The sequence below is a fragment of the Dermacentor andersoni genome, chromosome 6 (assembly GCF_023375885.2).
Source record: "Dermacentor andersoni chromosome 6, qqDerAnde1_hic_scaffold, whole genome shotgun sequence".
Lineage (NCBI taxonomy): Eukaryota > Metazoa > Arthropoda > Arachnida > Ixodida > Ixodidae > Dermacentor > Dermacentor andersoni.
In genome coordinates this window covers 176,590,710-176,611,526 of record NC_092819.1, presented here as the reverse complement: position 1 = coordinate 176,611,526, position 20,817 = coordinate 176,590,710, and the positions used below count along the sequence as shown (strand labels likewise).

At 46.4% G+C, this 20,817-nt stretch overlaps 1 protein-coding gene, 1 long non-coding RNA gene and 1 pseudogene across 7 annotated transcripts in view; 1 reads left to right on the top strand and 2 right to left on the bottom strand.

Moving 5' to 3' along the window:
- LOC140219041 (uncharacterized) overlaps window positions 1–20,817 on the bottom strand; it is a 500,311-nt pseudogene that overhangs the window by 76,835 nt on the left and 402,659 nt on the right.
- Window positions 1–20,817, bottom strand: part of LOC129382809 (uncharacterized) — an 80,596-nt gene that overhangs the window by 22,441 nt on the left and 37,338 nt on the right. The gene's annotated exons all lie outside the window — the stretch shown is intronic.
- Window positions 1–20,817, top strand: part of LOC126523914 (uncharacterized) — a 171,241-nt gene that overhangs the window by 124,915 nt on the left and 25,509 nt on the right. For all 6 annotated transcript variants that reach the window (XM_055066990.2, XM_055066988.1, XM_055066989.1 and 3 more), the window contains one exon: window positions 19,323–19,457. In XM_055066990.2, coding sequence (XP_054922965.1) covers window positions 19,323–19,457 — 135 coding nt within the window. The remainder of the gene's footprint in view (window positions 1–19,322; window positions 19,458–20,817) is intronic.

The following is a 20,817-nucleotide window of genomic DNA, read 5'->3' as shown; positions in this document are numbered from 1 at the left end:
TAATGCTTCATTGTAAGCCCTGAGGGTACTATAAATAAATAAATAAATAAAAAATAAATAATGTCTACAGGGGCTCTCCTGAGCGTTGCCTCAACCTACATGGGAATGATGGGAAGTACAGGCTTCGGATTGACTTCAAACTTTAGAGTAGCGACGTTTGCTTGCGGCGCAGTAAGTGAAGCTATACTCAAATATCGCATAAAATCTAATTTTATTTCTGCAGTATATTATATAATGCACAACACATTACATAAGCTTTGTATGACTTCGAGATTGAAGCACAGTTTGCCACCAGGGTATGCATTCTTCTGCAATTATGTTCCCAATTCAGTGCCAGAGAATAATTATTTATTTATTTTTACAACAGCAATAACAATCATGCATGTACTTACATAAAATACTCATCAAGTATTTATGGAAAAAAAAATTTTAGTGCTATTTTAAAAATGCTAAAAGTGTTGTCTGCTACGACGCCTGCTTGCTGTGAATGCGATATTTTTCTCGCAGATGACAGGCACTTGCGAACTCTATCGCTCTTCGAAAGGCTGCATCAGCTGTCACGATTGCTGAACGTCTTCAAGTACTTTTAAGCACATCTGCAGCAGTGCTAGCTAGGAAGCTTGTGGCCTCCTACAAGTATGCATCATTATATTGCTACGGGATAGTATTTCCAATGACGAAGAGCCGAGCAGTAAGAAGATGACGAAGACGATTAGCAGCTAGCGCGGGCTGTTGCCTCTTGGCCAACTGCGGCGTATCGCCTTGTAAATATACTTGTAAATAGCTTTTCGTCGGTGTCTTCCTACGTAACATATCTGGTGGAGGTGGACGTTCCCTGTACCTCGTCACGGAGCTTCGCAGTGGCAGTACGTCGAGCCTTCCTTCATGGCGCCCGGCGACGACAACTCGACTCCGCCGGCTCCGACACCTGCTGCCACCTCGACGACCTACATCACTCTCTCCGCTCCCCGTGATCCTGGCGTATTCTCGGCAAAAGATGGGGAAGACGTCAAGGACTGGATCAGCCTGTACGAACACGTCAGCCACAATAACTGGTGGGACCCTACTATCATGCTCGCCAACGTAGTCTTTTACCTCGGTGGCACACCTCGAGTTTGGTATCGGACGCACAAAGATGGGCTCACCAGTTGGGATTTGCTTAAGCAAAAACTTCGAGACTTGTTCGGCAACCCCTACGGTCACCTACTTGCCGCGCAGAAGGCGCTTTCCGGTCGTGTTCAGACGTCAACGGAGCCCTACGTCACGTACATTCAGGACGTCTTGGCTTTGTGCCGCAAAGTTGACGCACACATGACCGAGTCCGACAAGGTCTCCCACATCCTCAAAGGCATTGCCTATGACGCCTTCAACCTGCTCGTATTTAACTACGTGGCGACGGTGGATGCAGTTATAAAAGAGTGCCGCCGCCTGGAACTCGCTAAAAGCTGACGTATCGACCAACAGTTTGCCCGTCTGCCCAACACCCCAGCGACATCTTCCTGTGCCGACGCTCCTCGTCCCAACAACACTGGCAATGTTACCAGGATTGTCCGGCGTGAGATCGAGGCCGCCTATCTGGCTGCCTTCGACTCCAGCCCCTCCAATGCACCTGCAGCCACTGTTTCCCTGATCCAGGCAGTTGTCCGCCAGGAGTTCGCCAACATGGGTATTCGCACCATCTGCTCGGCCCATCACCCTGATACCCACCCGGCTTCTTCGATTCCACCCCGTCCAGCACCTTCTTACCCACTACGTTTCCGCAACCCCTCTGAATGGCGCACTGCAGACGATAAGCCAATTTGTTTTCACTGCCATCGAATTGGGCACATTTCTTGGCACTGTCGCAGTCGCTGGAGTTCCCTGAACCAGTCTACATATACTGCCTACTCTCGCCCCCTAGGTGGCCTTTCTCGTCCCTATGCTGCCCGCTCAGATAATGCCGCCACCGATTCTCCTGTGCCGAACCGCCCCTATTCTCGTTCGCCTTCGCCCCAACGTCGACAATCTCGCTCCCCCCAGCCCCGTCGCTCCTATTCGCCGACTCCCTTCGGACGCCGCTCCCAGCCGGAAAACTAGACGATGCAGCGCCTCGAGGTGACGCTGCATTGCTCCCTACGTCGCCAAATCCTCTCCTGACATTGCCCACTCATCTGAACCTTCTTGACGTGCAAGTCGACGGTGTTCCTGTATCTGCTATCATAGACACTGGGGCGCATTTGTCGGTAATGAGCGCTGACCTTCGTAACCGGCTGAGGAAAATAATCACGCCCGCCACGACGCCTGTTGTTCGTGTCGCCGATGGTGGAACAGCCCCTGTAATTGGTATGTGTGCCGCCCGCGTCTCCTTCGCCGATCACTCCACTACCGTGTTATTCACAGTCATCGCTCACTGTCCCCACGACATCATCCTCGGCCTAGACTTCCTCTCCGCACATTCTGCTCTCATTGATTGCTCCGCCAGTACTCTCTGCCTCGGCCTGCCTGTTCTGGATCCCGCTGAACAACACAGTTCTCATCACCTCAGTTCTGTCGACTTCGTTCGCTTGCCACCTTTGGCACTGACTTACGTTGACTTCGTGTCATCCCCACCAGTGCCCGACGGTCACTACATCGCGGCTCCTATGCAAGACGTCTTCCTTACACGCGGGATCACAGTACCTCATACAGTTTTATCTATTACGGCGAATTGCGTCTGCCTGCCGGTGGTCAATTTTGGCTTGACGACACAAGTGCTGCCACGCGGGATGTCTCTGGCCCAACTTTGCTCATTCGAGGATCACTCTGCAGCATCGATTTCAGTAGACGACAATTCAGCCGATCCTCCTCTACCATCGCAGTCGGCAACTTGTACCATCGCCAACTTACAGAAAATGATTGCACCCGACATGCCGTCCGAGCACGCTCGTGCGCTCTACCGCGTTCTGATTTCCTACCAAGATATTTTTTACTTTAATGATCGTCCTTTGGCCTAAACAACAGCTGTTAAACATCGCATTAATACTGGCGATGCGCCTCCTATTCATCGCCGCCCGTATCGAGTATCACCGGCTGAGCGTCAAGTTATTCACACCGAAGTTCGCAAAATGCTTGCCAAGAACATTATTGAACCGTCAGGTAGTCCATGGGCGTCACCTGTTGTGCTGGTAAAAAAGAAGGATGGCTCATGGTGCTTTTGCGTGGATTATCGGCACTTTAACAGGGTTACCAAAAAGGACGTGTATCCCCTACCTCGAATTCATGACGCCCTTGACTGCCTCCACGGTGCTCGCTATTTCTCCTCTATTGACCTTCGCTCCGGCTATTGGCAGATTGCCGTGGACGATCTCGACCGCGAGAAGACTGCCTTTGTAACACCCGACGGTCTTTATCAATTCAAAGTGATGCCGTTCGGTCTATGTAACGCTCCTGCCACTTTTGAACGCATGATGGACTCCCTTCTTCACGGTTTCAAATGGTCCACGTGCCTGTGCTACTTGGACGACGTTATAGTATTCTCCCCAACATTTGCTACGCACCTCGAGCGCCTCTCAGCAGTGCTGGACGTTTTTCGGCGAGCCGGTCTGCAACTCAACGCATCGAAGTGCCAATTCGTCCGTCGCCAGATTACCGTCCATGGACATCTCGTTGACGTGAACTGAGTGCAACCGGACCCAGGCAAGATCCATGCTGTTACGCACTTCCCTGTTCCAAAGTGTGTCAAGGATGTGCGCAGCTTCATCGGCCTTTGCTCGTACTTCCACCGTTTCGTGGAAAATTTCGCGGCCATAGCACGACCACTAACCGAGCTTTTGAAAAAAGACGCCCCTTTCCAGTGGGGCAATAACGAGGCCTCTGCATTCTCGCTTCTAATCGACCTTCTCACGCCTCCCATTCTGGCCCATTTCGATCCTTCTGCGCCTACCGAAGTCCGTACTGATGCCAGCAGTCATGGAATCGGCGTAGTACTGGTACAATGCCAGCGTGGCCACGACCGTGTTATCGCTTACGCCAGCAGGCTCCTCTCGCCTGCGGAGCGCAACTATTCCATCACTGAGCGTGAGTGTCTGGCCCTAGTTTGGGCGGTTGCGAAGTTCCGCCCATACTTATATGGCCGACCCTTTTCCGTTATCACAGACCATCACACGCTTTGCTGGTTATGCTCATTGAAAGACCCTACAGGAAGACTTGGTCGCTGGGCCTTACGCCTCCAAGAATATTCGTTCTCTGTCACCTACAAATCTGGCCGACTACACAAGGACGCTGACTGCCTGTCTTGCTACCCGGTAGACGAGCCTGACGACGCCGACAGTAGTACCGCCGACGGCATTTTATCTGTGTCTGCCTTCGCTAACATCGCCGATGAGCAGTACCGAGACCTATCGCTGCGAGTACTCATCGAGCGTCTGCGCTCTACACCTACCGACGCATCCGTTCGCTGATATGTCTTCCAGGGCGGCATTCTCTACCGAAGGAACTTCCTCCCTGATGGCCCTGATCTTCTTCTTGTCGTGCCAAAACATCTACGACAGACTGTGCTCTTTGAGATGCATGACGCACCCACTGCAGGACATCTCGGGGTAACCCGCACGTACGACCGCGTCCGCCGCCGCTTCTATTCGCCTGGTCTCGCTCGCTCCGTCCGACGCTATGTTGCTGCCTGTGATCCCTGCCAGCATCGGAAAACACCTCAGGTGCTACCTTCCGGTCATCTCCAGCCGATCACCGTCCCTGTGGAACCGTTCTTTCGTGTTGGATTAGACCTCCTCGGTCCCTTTCCCACGTCATCCTCTGGGAACAAATGGGTAGCCGTCGTAACTAATTTTGCCACCTGATACGCTATCACGCGGGCTCTCCCTACTAGTTGCGCCACTGATGTTGCGGACTTTCTCTTGCGTGACATTATCTTAGTGAATAGCGCCCCGCAACAGCTGCTTACTGACCGTGGTCGTAACTTCCTCTCGAAAGTTATCGCCGACATTGTGCGTTCCTGCTCTATTCAACACAAGCTGATACCTCATACCATCCTCAAACCAATGGCCTGACAGAGCGGTTAAACCGTACTCTTACCGACATGCTGTCCAAGTACGTTTCGAAGGACCACCACGACTGGGACGTTGCCCTTCCTTACGTCACATTTGCTTATTATTCTTCCCGGCACGACACCGCCGGATTTTCTCCATTTTATCTACTCTACGGTCGTGAACCGACCTTGCCCCTTGACACGGTACTTCCTCCTGCTGCGACCTCAACAACCGAGTATGCGCGCGACGCCATCGCCCTCGCCGACCATGCACGCCAGCTTGCCCGTGCTCGACTGACGGACTCGCAAACCACGCAGCAGCGTCAGTACAGCGCCCGCCACCGTGACGTACAGTTTTTGCCTGGTGCACTCGTGCTCCTGTTGTCGCCCTCTCGTCACGTCGTACTTGTAGAGAAGCTCCTTTCGCGATACACAGGGCCCTACCGCGTGCTGCGCCAGATGACGCCTGTGACGTACGAAATTGCTCCTGTGAGCTCAACCTCGTCATCTACTCTGGCATCTAGTGATGTCGTGCACGTCAGTAGGCTCAAGACCTGCTACACTGCTTCAGAGTCCGGCCTTTAGTCGCTCCGGGACGGCGCTTTTGCCGCCGGGGGTGGTGCTACGGGATAGTATTTCCAATGACGAAGAGCCGAGCAGTAAGAAGACGACAAAGACGATTGGAAGCTAGCGCGGGCTGTTGCCTCTTGGCCACCTGCGGCGTATCGCCTTGTAAATATACTTGCAAATAGCTTTTCGTCGGTGTCTTCCTACATAACAATATTTTATATTGATGTACTGCTTCTGAAGCGGCCGCCAGCAGCTGTTATGGCATGGCTTTGCACTTACCCATTTTGCAACGGCAGGCTACAGCCAGGAAGCAGCAACCTTTCATACCACAAGTAAGTTTGTGCTTCAAAGTCTTAAAACACACATTTCAATGAGCACATAAACGAGCAATGCGTAATGAAGACCTCAATAAAATTTGATTGTCAAGCCATTGCAAGTACAACTTTCTGTGTCTTGTATCAGTAGTGCCTTCCGTTTGCTCTTCTGAAGTTTCATAAAGTATGTAACGCTACAGCGCCAACCTAACACACTTAACAAACCAGACGCTGTAGCGTTACATACTTTATGAAACTTCAAAAGAGCAAAAGGAAGGCACTACTGGTACTAGACACAGAGAGTTGTACTTCCAGTGGTCAAAACAGTCAAAATATGTTCTTTGAATGTTTACCATGCCGTCGCTTTCTCGTCAGAGCTTCGACACCACACCGCGACACAAACATCGGCCCAGCCGCTGGCCCAGCGCGCTATCGCCACTTCAAGCAACAGAACAAAGGCAGAGGGCTTTGCGTCGCACCGTCCCACTGCGTGTTATAGCAGTTGCGCTTGAAGTGCAACCAAAACTGCCAAAAAGTACCTATAGACCAGTTCGCCAGTCAACAAAATACCAATCGGTAACCTGTACTTCCCATCATTCCCATGATGGTTGAACGATTGCAGCGCCAGATTTCCCTCTAGCTATAGTAATATGAAACTCTAAGGAAATAGCGTCACAGAAGTTTCTCACTAAGTCCTCGTCGGTGTCATCATCAGCCTATTTTTATGTCCACTGCAGGATGGATCTCCGATTACCTTCATCCTGTGTCAACTGATTCCAACTTGTGCCTGCAAATTTCCTCATTTCATCACCCCACCCAGTTTTTTTTTTCCGTCCTCGACTGCACTTCCCTTCTCTTGGCACCCATTCTATAACTCCTATGGCCCACCGGTTCTCCATCCTACACATTATATGGCCTGCCCAGCTCCACTTTTTTTTCTCTGAATGTCAATTAGAATATCGGCTGTCCCTGTTTGCTCTCTGATCCACACCGCTCTCTTCCTGTCTCCTTACGTTACACCTAACATTTTTCATTCCATCACTCTTTGTGTGATCTTCAACCTGTTCTCAAGCTTCTTTCTCCAACTCCAAGTTTCTGCCTCATATGTTAGCACCAGTAGAAAGCAATGATTGTACACCTTTATTTTTAATGATAGTGGTGAGGCGCCTAGCCTTATGCCTGCCGTATGCATTCCAACCCATTTTTATTCTTCTGTAAATTTCCTTCTCATGATCAGGGTTCCCTGTGACTTAGGTAAACGTACTCCTTTACAGGCTCTAGAGGCTGACTGACGATCCTGAACTCTTGGCCTCTTGCGAGGCTATCAAACATTATCTTGTGCATATTAATGTTCAACCCCACTCTTACACTTTCTCTCTTAAGGTCCTCAATCATTTGTTGTAATTTGTCCTCAGTGTTGCTGTCATCTGCAAATAAAGTCATCTGCAAACCAAAGGTCGCCAAGATCGTCGGTGTATTGGGGTCCAATCCAAACACTGTCGCAGGGCTGGTATTCCATGTAGCGTCGTCGAAGGTTGTAGTGCCAGCTGTCGTTCCTCTGCTGGTTCTTGATGTGCAGCTGGGCGAGTTGTCGTGCTTCTTCGGTGTGCTGCAGTTAGCCGATGACATCGAGATTCTCTTCGTCAGCGATGTGCGGCAGCATAGCGTCGAGAGTCATCGTCTGGTTCCTTCTGTAAACCAGCTGGAACAGCATGATCTGTGTTGTTGCATTGTTGTGTTGCAAGTGAAGGTTATGAATGGCAGGACGGCATCCCACGGCTTTTGTTTGACATCAATGTGCATAGCTAACGTGTCGGCGGACGTCTTGTTCAGCCGTTTCGTTAGACCATTCTTCTGCGTGTGGTAGGCTGTTGCCCTCCGGTGACTTGTCTGGCTATACTGCAGGATGGCTTGAGTAAGCCCATCTGTAGAAGCCATTTCTCTGTTGGTAATGGGGACTTCTGGGGCACCTAGTCGCACCAGGATGTTCTCGACGAAGAATTTTTCTAGTTCCACTGGACTACCTTTGGGCAGGGCTTTCATTTCCACATAGTGGGTAGGTAGTTGGTGGCCAGGATGATCCACTTTTTTGCAGATGTTGACATAGGAAAGGGCCCCAAGAAATCCATCCCAATCTGTTCAAATGGTCGACTGAGAGGCTCAATCGGCTGTAGCAATCCCGCTGGCCTTGTTGGTGGTGTCTTGCATCGTTGGCAGTTTCCGCATGTCTTGACATAATGGGTGATGTCGGCGTTGAGAAGTGGCCAGTAGTACTTCTCCCGAGTCCTTGCGAGCAGACGGGAAAAGCCGAATTGCCCTGCCATTGAGTCATCATGAAAAGCATGTAGAACCTCGGGACACAGCGCTGAAGGCACATCCAGGAGGTAGTTGGCACATACTGGTGAGAAGATTTATTTACAAGGACACCATTTTGCAATGAAAACGACAGTCCGTGCTTAAATATCCTTGGGACAAAGCCAGTCTTCCCTTCCAAGGAGCCAGCAAGGCTTCTTAGCTCTGAGTCGGCGTGGCGCTGCTCAGCAATGTCATCGGCACTTTTTGTCCCTAGGAAAGAGCCATCGCACTGGTCGTCTTGTGGTAATGGGGGAGGCACTTGGCATCAGTGTTTTGCTTCGGACTTGTATATCATGGTGATGTCAAATTCTGTTATAGGCTTCACCATGCTAGCCATCCTGAAGGGTCCTTTAAATTGGCTAGCCAACACGGTGTCATGGTCACTTACAACTTTGAACGGCCTGTCATATAGTAAGGGCAAAATTTCGTAGTAGCGCAAATTATGGGAAGGCCTTCCATTTTCCTCATTGAGTAATTGGATTCTGCTTTTGACAGTGACCTGCTAGCGTAAAATATGACCCTTTCAAATGGTGTTTTTTTCTGGGCAAGGACAGTGCCGAGGCCTATGCTGCGTGTTTTTATGTGGATTTTGGTACAGTGAAACCTCGTTAAACCGTAGTTGGCTGGAGCTCGGAAAAACTACGTACTAAACTGCAGTACTGTTTAACCGAAATAGCATGAGATCGCCCACTTACCTGTCGAAAACGGAACTCAGAGAGAGTGCGATGAAAGGGGGAAAAAAGACATGCGGTATTTATTCACTTCGCGCGACAAAAGTGTTATTTTCATGTGATGCTGCGGTGGCCTAGCACGACGACAGTGGCCTCAGACTTACTGAAGCTGCTTGCCAGCTTTTCAGCCAGCCCCCTCTTCTCGGCAAACACTCGCATGGCAAATTCCTCGTTGGCGTTACGTATTCTCCGTGCACGCGTGCAGTAGTCCTGCAGAAGTTCCGGGGGCGCATTTTTATTGCTGGGTGCCGGAGTTTGGAATACTTTTTGTTTGGAATAGAGTTACATTATCGCGCCCCTGTCTTCGTCGCGACGATTGCATTAATTAGGCTGACGTAACGCGTAGCTTCTGCCACTGTCGGGCCTGAATCGCCCGTGCTGTCGCTTTCCGTGTCGTCCTTATCACTGTCGCTAGGCGACACTTTGGCAACAACAGAGGCAACGATGGCGAAAAGTAGAACCTCGTAGCCGACATGTCTTCGCCGTCGCAGCAGCGCTGCCGAGCAACTTCTTCGCATTCCAAGTGCCATACACCGTAGTCAACAGCAGATCCTTGTCGCGTGCCAGCGCCGACTTCTTTGTGTCACGTTCGATAGCACAGACGATGTCTAATTTTTCTTCTATGCTGAGCACCCGGCGTCTTTTTTATCCGAGCTTGGGAATGACGAGAGTCCTCGATTGCACGACGCCATAACGCTCTCTGGCACGGCGTCGAAATGATACTGATGTTGATGTGGCTTCACGCGCAAATGCACAGGGCGCTTGGAGGCCATTGTTCCAATCTCTGAGGCTTGTTGTTCTGCCAGGCCGCCCGATGGAGACGACGCACCGTCGTGTTTGCGCGACGAAAAGTTGAAACGCTACATTTTAACCGATGCGTACGCAGTAAGCTGGTACGGTTTATGCGGATACAAAACACATTATGTTCAATGGCCGCTGAGTCAGGGATTTGACTTTACTACTTTTAAAACGAAACTACTCTTTAAGCGGGTGCGGTTTAACGAGGTTTTACTGTATCAGCGTCTTCGTCGAAAGGGGTGAGTACTGGTGTTGACTGCAGGCCTTTTAATTCTTCAGATGCTTCGACTTTCAGCATTTCCCACTTACACTCGACGTTGGATTTAAAAAAAAGTGTAAGAGGCACAACTATGCGAGAGAAGTTCTTGACAAAGCGCCTTTAGTAGACAGACTAAGAAACCTTCGCACTGTCTTCTTGTTGATGGTGTGCAGAAAGGAAGGACTCCCGACTTGCTCATGAGGTGGTCCGGGAACAGGTGGTCTTTGTAAGCAAAGCAACATTTCTCCACCTTCTGGTTCGGCCCAGATGACTTGATGGCATCTAGTATTGTCACAAGGTGCTTAAATGATTGTCGAAGTTTGAGGCAAAGACAATGGCATCATCAAAATGCTTTAAACAGGTCTGCCATTTCAAGCCAATCAATACCTTGTCCTTTACATGATGGAAAGTAGCAGGTGCTGAGCAAAGACCAAATGCCATGCCCTTGGAATTCATAAAGGCTGTGTGGCATGACAAAGGCAGTCTTCTCTCCATCCCTCTCGCCGACTTCGATTTGCTAGTAGCACGGCTTGAGGTCCATCAATGAAAAATACCTTGCATTGCAGAGCCAGTGCAACACGTCATCTTTCTGTAGAAGGGGATATACGGCCTTCTTCGTGGTTTTGTTCAGGCGACATTAATTGATGCTGAAATGCAGAGTTCCGTCCTTTTAGAGCACAACTCTTGGGCGCCCGTTGCTGCAGTGAGCGTCGGCGGCGTAACCAAGCAAACGAGCACAGCGCAAGATGAAAGAGCGAATGCGAAGCGGGATATGAAAGAGGCAAGCCGTGAACAATGGAGACTAATGAGAGTGGTCTCTTCAGTGACATGTGCACGAAAAACTGGTGTCATGCAGGCCCGTGCAACCACTCGATGCGTAGCCATAACTGGTCTCAGCTGGACCGCTGGTTTCGTACTATCGTCCGCTCATGTTAGCTCTAGCTTGTTTGGTTTGTTTGATTTTGTTTGCACTTGTCTCGATTGTCATAGTTTGCGATTGTTTTGTAATCTTATTTTATGTGCGACGTGAATTGTGTACGTCGAATCCCGGCACAATGAAGTCCACTTCAACAAAATTTTCGCCACAACGAAGATTTTTTCATTCCCCATCATTGTCCTATAGAATATAGTGCATCGAAATTCCTTCCAAAATGAACTACTTCGCATACACATTTTTACTTCAACGAAGTTCTTACGGAGCAGACTAGAGCAAAATATTTAAACTGTACCTCATCGAAATCCCTAAAGCTTTTTTCATGCCTTGACAAACCATTGATCTTGGGACACTAGCCCTCAATGTGGGACAGTGTCGCAAGTCGCAGAACGAGTGGTCACCGTATTCAGTGTGACGGCCGCTTCGAGAGATGAGTAATTGTGATGGCCGAGGAGCTGGGGAACTCTGCCTTGGATGGTGGCCCCAATGGGAGGCCGGTTGGAAGGGCCTCGCAGTGGACTGGTACTGTCCCCGAATGAAGTAGTTGTGCAGTCTTTTAAGAAGTATTTAATCTCAAACAGACGAGCTCGAGATGACTTGATTCTCGGGCAATCACTTTCGGAAATAGTTTCGCTTTCACGAGACTTGGCTCGTTTAGGCACCGAACCCCTTGAAAAATACGGCTGACAGTGCTCTTCACACTCAGCACTTGTCAGGGATGTTTTCGGTGCCGAGTCATGCAAAATTTTGCGAAAGTAAAACTATCTGCCCAAGTGATGGCCCGAGAATATTGCACAAGGAAAGCTCCGTCTCCTTCTCAGACGATAAGTGAAGAAAATTTGTTTCTACATTGATTCCTTGTATAAAGGTACCACTTTTCTTTCCATTCACCTCGCATTACATTCGCGGTTTTGTTTTGTTTCATTTCACGGACTGAAAAGTCGACCCTCGCGTTACATTCAAGTAAATATGGTATTTAACGAAATATTGATGAATATATTTTTTTTTATCTGCTACACACTAATCACTCTAGCTTCGACTCTAGAGCATAGTGCTTGTTCACAGCATTCCTAAGGACCAAACTCTGTGAACATTTAAAATAAACAATTCACATCCCAAGCAATGAGACAGTTTTTAGAACCTCACACTAAATTAATGTATATTCTAGCTTCAACTGCAGTATCCTTCAAATTTTAAGATTAGTGAGTCTTACGCACACATTTTATTGCTCTGGCATATCTTTCTATTGAAGACAAATTACAAGTTAAGGCAAATTGGGAAGTAACACTTCTTGGGTGCAGACAAAGTTGGTCATGTCGTGTTCCACTAACAAGTGAAATCTTGTAAGGGACATCAAACAGGCCTAATTTCCTGTCATGCTGGGAAGCTGAGTGGCTCTAAAAGGATAAAGAGAGGAACAACAGATGGTGCTTTGTGCAGTGTCAGTCTTATGTCTGTCCTGTCTTTTTAGCACTGCTCAGTTTCCCAGTATGACAGCATGCTGACAGTTGGGAAACCCACATAGTGCTTCTCTTCAAATACATTCATTTCTTGGAGCCTTCTGTGTTTACTTTTTTGGCTCAGACTGGATATTGTTGTCATTGCTAAACTACACTCTTGCTGCGAATGCCGCATAAGCTTCAGACTTGGGGAACATGTGTCCAAGGGATCTGCAATGTGACTCTTGGCAGAATGCTGTAAAAATGTAGGCTGCGAACCTACTGTGATGGAGAAAAAAACAAACATTTTCCATTTTTGATCTTCTGAGCCAAATGTCTCGGTAAAGCCTATGTCCGGCATTCGCTGTCCGTCATTATGGCACCAAAATTCACAAAGAGTCGAACTCTCAACCTTTGCTGGAAGTCGAACCCATGACCTTTGGTGTTTAATAATAATAATTATAATATCTTTATTGCCAATAATCAAATCAGTACATTCATACAGGCCTGCCAAAGCCTTTGAAGGCTCAAGCGGCAGAGTCTGGCTGGCAGCAAAACCATACACGGTACATTAACAGATTATTTATAAGCAGTGAACTCGAGTATAGCATACCAGAAAAAAGTTCAAGATTTATACAGTGTCTATGAAAAGAATTTTCATTGAGAATAATGAAACACAGAAACAAAGCAATGCGTGTGAACAAAATGACCATGAGATAGTAGATAACCATACATCAATCTGACTGTCATGGTGCAAAGGAATTGCACTATCACATGCACGAACACAAGCAATAACGGCAAACAAAAGGAACAAGTACGCCTTTACAAACAGATACGCCTCAGCAGACTAACTTGTATTTCGTTTTTGCACAGAAGGTGCTGGGGGGTAGTTTATTAAAGTAGGTTGGAACATAATGGGCGTGAGCTCTAGTGCTGTACCTTGTGGAACTACGTGGCCTCCAAAAGGGGTCCCTGGGCCTTAAACAACGGGAAGTAGTGTACGAAACTAGGAATTCACTGGCCCAGAAGTGTTTGAAAACAACAGTTTGCGTTAAAAGATCGTTGAAATTCGGCATTGAAAGTATTTTGAAACGGTCTGTGTCAGTATTCAGGCTCAGATTCATAAGATATGTTTTTTAAGAGGGAGTGCAGTATTGCATTTATTCTGTTGTGCCAGCGAACAGCACAGTGCCTGTGAATTGTTATTCCATACCGCAACAGACTGTAGCCTAAAGTGTGTGTGATTGTTTTCCTTGCCGATAAAGGCATGTAATGTATTGTACAGTAGACACGATACGGCGCGAAGTTTTTTGCAAACGTAAGCAAGGTGGCTGTTCCAAGAAAGGTCGCTGTCAAGATATAAACCAAGATACTTTACAACAGATGAGTACTGTAATGGTCTACAAGAACAAGATGAACAATCTGAACAAAGCAAAATGAGGATAGTACCTTCCTCAAAGGATTATGGAAGGAGATTTATTGCGTCTTAGATACATTTATATTAATTAGGTTATTTCGAAACCAGTCCATAGCTTTTGTGGCAGCGACTATAAAGAAGCAATCGCATCATAGTAGCTGTGGGCAGAAGTTATGATCGTGTCATCGGCGTATTGATAAAGAGAAATGAGTATCGTGCTATAAAGGTCATTTACAAAAATATTAGATAATAATGGGCTGAGTATAGATCCCTGCGGAACTCCAGCATTAATAATGGAGAATGCCGTTTAAAACAATGATTTGCATTAAAAGATGGTCGAAATTCGGTATCGAAAGTATTTTGAAATGGTCTGTCAGTATTCAGGCTCAGATCATAAGATATGTTTTTTAAGAGGGAGTGCAGTATTGCATTTATTCTGTTGTGCCAGCGAACAGCACAGTGCCCGTAAATTGTTATTCCATACCGCAGCAGACTGTAGCCTAAAGCAGGGTGAATTAGGCCATCAATTTCTTTATAAGAAAGTGTGAAGCCAAGGCGAAGGAAGAAGCGTCAGCATGACCTGTGGTTCTCAAAGGTAATTAATATCAAGGTAATTAAGACATGTTTAATTAAGATATAGGTAAAGCACTCGAACCCATGACCTTTGGTGGGAGTCAAACCCACTTGGAGATATGGGTGAACTGGCCATATCTTACAGTTGGATTCCAATTAACGTTGTGAAGGTCGAGAGTCAAACATAGGGCCTCTGGTGGGAGTCGAACCCATGACCTTTGCCGTTAAAGCGAAGTTAATTAAGGCACTTGAACCAGTTGAACCCTCAACTTTTGGTTGGAGTCAAACCCATAGCCTGTGGGTTTAATTAGCGCAAATTTAATTAAGGTACAGTTAGCGAAAACAGAATTAAGGCACTCGCACCCACAACGTTTGGTGGGAATAGAACCCATTTGGAGATATGGGTGAACCAGCCATATCTTCAAGTTGGATTCCGATGAACATTGTGAAGGTCGAGAGTCAAACCCTCAACCTTTGGCGTTAATTAAGGCAGTCGAACCCACGACCTTTTGTGGCAGAAAACAAGTGATAGGAAGTAACAACGCATTAGAATGAAAATTTCAAGTAATATAATGAATGTCTCGCGAGTGGTAGGTTTTCGTTTTTATCCTCTTTAGCATATGCTAAAGTGACTGTCGACCTTTTTAATTGTGTACCTGAAATACAGCTCCTTGAAAATGGGTAAATTAAATTAAATTGTGGCCTCCTTGCATACCAAAATTGCAGTCTGACTATAAGGCTTGCCACAGTGGGAGGCTGCAGGGGTTCCACCCCCATTGGGACGGGATCACACTTGCAGCCTCATGCTCAGCAGTGCTGCAACGTCAGAGCCACTGGGCTGCCACCGTGGCAGGTCTTGCAAATAGTGATTGACCATATTGAACTGCATAACTTTTGGTACACGCACAAATTTCTACAACAGTGGTATCTTTAATGGCCAGTAGATTGCATGACTACCCTTTGCCCCAGTGTTCTCATGTCTTGTGCTTCCTGGATGTTTGTTTATTTTGAAAAGCAAACACTATAATGTAAACAGTGTAAATAAATGTACAATTTAGAGGAAGGTGCTCGCGATGGTGATCTTTCTGCTCGAAATGAGTCGGTGTACCACAGAGAAACATGCATGTTCGCTATAGCAACACAACAAACTGGTGCAGTTTTAGTTTTGCACAGCCCAGATGACGATTCTATGTCTATAAATTACTGTGAACTTTAAATACAATATCAATGGCGCAGGTGAATATGACAGTCTTTCAAATGTTGGTGCTCTCAGCAGTGCTGCAACCAGCACAGCATGGGCAGGGCAGCTGTTCAATTGGCTTCTCTGCCGAGCTTTCGAATTCCATGTGACAGCGCTTGGCAAATGGCGGTGCATGGAAAACAGGCGGGCAAATCCGGCTTCTTCTGGGAGCATGTCCAGTTGCTCTAGTGCTAGGGAAGTGATTGCACGTCATGTGCCGCCGTGGGTGGTGAGAATTGGCAAGGTGGCAGCGTGATAGCAATAGGGACGGCATCGTGGTGGGCGACGTATGACAGTGTGACAGTGTGACAGGCATACTGGCACACATTTTCGGAGTGGTAACTCTGCCCCATGTTCATTGCACATGAAAGGGGGACACTTGGGAAGTATAAATGCTGGCATACACATAAGATACTTTAATTCGTCTTGTTAAAAAGTTTCTTTTTTCCATTATTTACTTATTTATTTATTTATTTATTTATTTATTACAAATACCTGTAGCGCCCGAGTTGGGCATTATCGTAGGGGGGTTAATTACGAACATAAAGGTCAAAGATTGAACTTCGCGAAAAAGCGGTATCATATCAGTTATGGTATTAAAAATACAATCATCGTAATTAGTAGAGAAAGACACACATCCTATACTAACAACATCCGATTATAAAATTTGTTACACAGTGCATAAAACGGCACAGTGGAAATATTGTCTAAAACAGATTCATGTAAAGTTCTCTATGACAGATGAAGAATTGGGTGCAGACACTACCTCATCCAGGAACAAATTCCATTCTACAATTGTTCGCGGAAAGAATGAAAATTTGAATACAATAATACGACTTTGGTAGTCCCTTATTTTCTTGGAATTGTCATATCTCTGAGACTGACAATTAGATGGTTTTAAATATATGTTCTTATCGATTCCTGTTTTACTGCTGTTAATGTTGTGTAAAAGCTTTAACCTGATTATTTCCTTGCCTGCGGACAGCCACTTCCACCCTAGATTTTCCCTGATTTGCAAACCTCTAATTTTGTAGTCGTAGATGCCCGTGACGAATCTTGCAACTCTTTTCTGAACCTCTAACTTCAAGAACTTTTGTGAAGGGGTCTCATGCTGCACAAGCGTATTCTAACACCAGCCTAATATTTGTAAGATACAAAGCTTCCTTCAAAGGTTTAGGCACATACTTGAAGTTCCTCCGGAAAAGGTGCAAAAGGCTTTAGCGCTTGTTATGTCAATGTGGCATGTCCAATCTAATGCCGCAGTTAAAGTGATGCCCAGATATTTGACTTCGTCAATGCATTGCACTAAAACATTATTTAGAGTGTATGAACTAGGCACCTTTTTCTTTTTGTTCGTAAATTTAACATAACACTTTGCTACGTTCAAATCAATTTTCCATTTAGCACACCAGGAACAAATTTTTTCGAGATCAAACTGCAACACACTCGTATGTTCGGCACATGACACAGGACGGTACACAACGCAATCGTCTGCATACAGTCTGATATTTGAAACACAGCCTTCACTTAAATCGTTGATAAATATGAGGAACAGCAATGGCCCAAGGACCGACCCTTTAGGCACACCTGATAAAACATTAACCGTTCTCAATGTCGCACCGTTCAGAACCACTTTTTGCTGCCGTTTATACAAATAATCTTGAAGCCAACCATAAAGTGAATTGGGGAGGCCAAGAAATGACAGTTTGTGTAAAAGTAAGGTATGCGGGACTACATCAAACACCTTTCGAAAATCAATAAAAATAGCATCTATCTGTGTACTATTGTTAAAGCCGAGTGCAATGTTATGTATGAATGTAGTAAGTTTAGTCATACAGGATAATCCCATGCGAAATCCATCCTGGGTCGGGATGAAGAAGTCATGGTCATGAAGATGCTTAATAAGACCAGAGTAAATAACATGTTCTACTGTTTACAACAAACAGATGTCTGTAATTGCTTGCCAAATCACGACAACCACTTTTAAATATAGGAGTTACATTGGCCATTTTCCAGTCACTAGGTAATCTTTGAGAATTTATTTTGACTTGGTAAATAATTCAAAGATTTGATATACCATCCGGACCATGAGCAGAATGAGGATTAATGTTGCACAACAGAGCCCTAATTTCAGCCTCATTTAAAACGATGTCATGCATTTCAGGTAATTGTTCATGTAATTCAGGTATCGGAGTATGACACATGCTGTGAAGACAGTGAAAATATTCGTTAAGGCAATCAGGTTTTTTTGTGTCATCAGTTAACATATCACTTTCATGCCAAGGAGCTGGAACGGCAACACTGTCTTTTCTGTTACTTTTGACATAGCGCCATAACTCCTTCGGATTAGATCTTATTTTATCAGCTAGCGACGATAAGTATGTTCTTTTTGCTGCCTTTAATTCTTGTTTCAAGATTTTAGTTAGAGTTCTAAGTTTCTCATATAAGTTTTGACTTGGTGCTATCTTGAATGCCTTGTATACTCCCGCCTTCTTTCTTATTGACAGACGCAGTTTTTTGTTAATCCAAGGTTCATCCATTCTACGTCTAAATGATATCACTCTTGAGGGAATGCATTTAGCGACCACAGACAGGATTTTGTCTCTGAACAGAGCCCATAAGCTTTCTATGCTGCACTGACTGCTGTATTCCAGCAGTATACTGGCAGGAATAACTCTTCATCTGTGGCATTATAATTCCCCTGTTTATACATAAAAATCTTTCTCTGGCAAATCTTGCTAACATGTAACTTCTTGCACACTGTTGTTTCATTTACAACCTCATGATCACTTATTCCTGGTGCTTCCGTAACTGCTTGAACTAAATCTTCATTGTTGCTAAAGAAGTCCAACGTACTGTCCTTAGCTGAACCGTGATGCGTTGGGAAATTTACAAGCTGAGCAAGTTCATTGTACCGTGTTAGTTCAATGAAGGCCGAGTGAAGTGCCGAGGTGCTCATCGCTACAGGATAGCGGTCACGCCATACAACTTCAGGCATGTTAAGATTGTCCCCAAGTAGAATAGTTTCTGACGATAAGATCGGCAGTGATCATGCAAGGCTGGGAAATGGTTCTATGCTTGTTGAAGATGGTGGCCTCTAAAACCATCCCACCACAAGGCTGTTACCACCAGAAACAAATATTCTGCACCAAATACATTCTGAAGAAACATCACAGTATAACGGTACACTTCTGATTCTGTTATGTACAAGAATGAACACTCCTCCTCCCTGGTGATTACAGTCTTTTCGATAGGCTATGTGTTCAGGTGGAAGCACTTCACAATCCGATATGCCAGGGTCGAGCCACGATTCTGTCCCAATGGCAATATCAGGTTGGGAAATGCACAGTTGGCTAGAGAATACGTCTGTTTTATTCTTCAGGCTCCTACACTTGATAACAATGACGGACAGGCGATCCGCTGTATCTCTTCTGAGCCGCCGCGGCTCATGCTTTGTTTGCTATTGAATTTACTCCGGTACGGAATCTGTTGTACCATCGTAAATATAAGTCTTGCCCTCATAAGTCATGTTGTTGTACTTCACCTTATAACTAGCTCCAGAGTTCTGTCCCCGCACATAAGCAATCAGGTTGCTTCTACATCCTGCACCCACTGCACATGTTTCTTGTGCCTGTGGTGCAGCTAATAACAGGAGGCCGATTTTGCTGTTGTCCTTCCTCTCCTCCTGCCCAGATACCTCGAGCTTCGACCAGCATACGAGAGCACCCAGGAGCGTCTTCGGCACTTAGAACGGGAGCTGTCCGAGGCACGGGCCGAGATTGAAAAGCAGGAGCGCTGGCACAGTGAGATGTACCTCAAGATGTACAGGTGAAACCCTGACCTGCTTGTCATCCTTTGGCAGTGTGCAACAGCCTCTGCTGGGCCAGGCACAAAGGAATACTGCGCAAATATACAGTAGACTTCTGTCGACTTGACTCCGGTTAATTACATTTTTCAGTTAATTCGATCTACGATGGTGAATAAGAAAGTCCTTGACCCAATTTTTTTTTATCGAAGCTACGGCTGTAAATGCGAAGTTAACATATCCATTCCCAGTGGTGGACCTTTCTTGGACCGGCCCAGTCTTATCTGCCGGTAGCTCCACGGCATGGCGCTGTTGAAGATGGCGGTAGTGTTTCACACGTCCGGCATATGAGCGACGAAGTGTGATTTGTTTTCTATAAAGAAAGGGAAGAACGGCCTTTCAAATTCGCAGGGAAGTGCCGCCCACGTATGGGGAAAGGTGTTTCGCTTTGAGAAGTGCGAGGTGGTGGTGTTACGAGTTCAGAAAAGGCCGTGAGGACTTGCATGACAATGAGCGTTCGGGGAGGCCGCATGTGTCGCTGACTAACGACAACATTTCTCAAATTTAGAGCTGTGATGGGACAAATGTCTCAGCCGGTGTGGCGACTATGTGGAAAAGTAGTGTAAGGTACCCAGAATAGTTCGTGTATTTGTAATGACCTATATGTATGTTATTTTGGCTAATAAAAAATAGGGGCAAAGCCTTTCCGATTCATCCTCGTTGATTGAAGGTCTCAACCAGAGCCCGTTCATTTTGATAGACCAATATTTCATTATTTTGATCCTGAAATTAGCCTTCACCGGATAACTTGAACTTGGCTGGTCATCACTCACGCGCCCAATCCCAATGATGACCGATGATGACATTGGTGATGCCAATAGGGGCAGCATTTAGGGTACAGGGAAAGCGTTGAACATGCGTCATCTCGTCAAAGATGCCTATGCCTGCCTCAGGAATATGTTAAAATGAGAACAGTACCTCACAATGAATTCTTACAGTATTTGCCCGATCCTAATAAGACCATATTCATTTTTTTCCTTAGAATGTTTGTTCAAAGGTTGCGTAAGCAACACAAGCTAATGAAAAACTAGAGAATAACTGAAGCGAAACCACACTTGCAACAGCCTACCGTCAGAGCAGGTCTAGCCAGCTTCATTACCATTGCCATCAGAAGTTAGTAATCATGGAAGGCGACAGAGCAAGTTCGCGCATTGCTTGGCGGTGATCACACCCCTTTTTCAGTCTGATTATAAAAGCACATTCATATGATAAGAATCCATGCCCATTGCTGGCTCAACAATGGAAGGAGCATCAGCTGAGGAGGAATGACACACTTGCAGAGCGTCGAAGGAGAGAGAGTAGCACCGGCATGCTCGAGGTTAT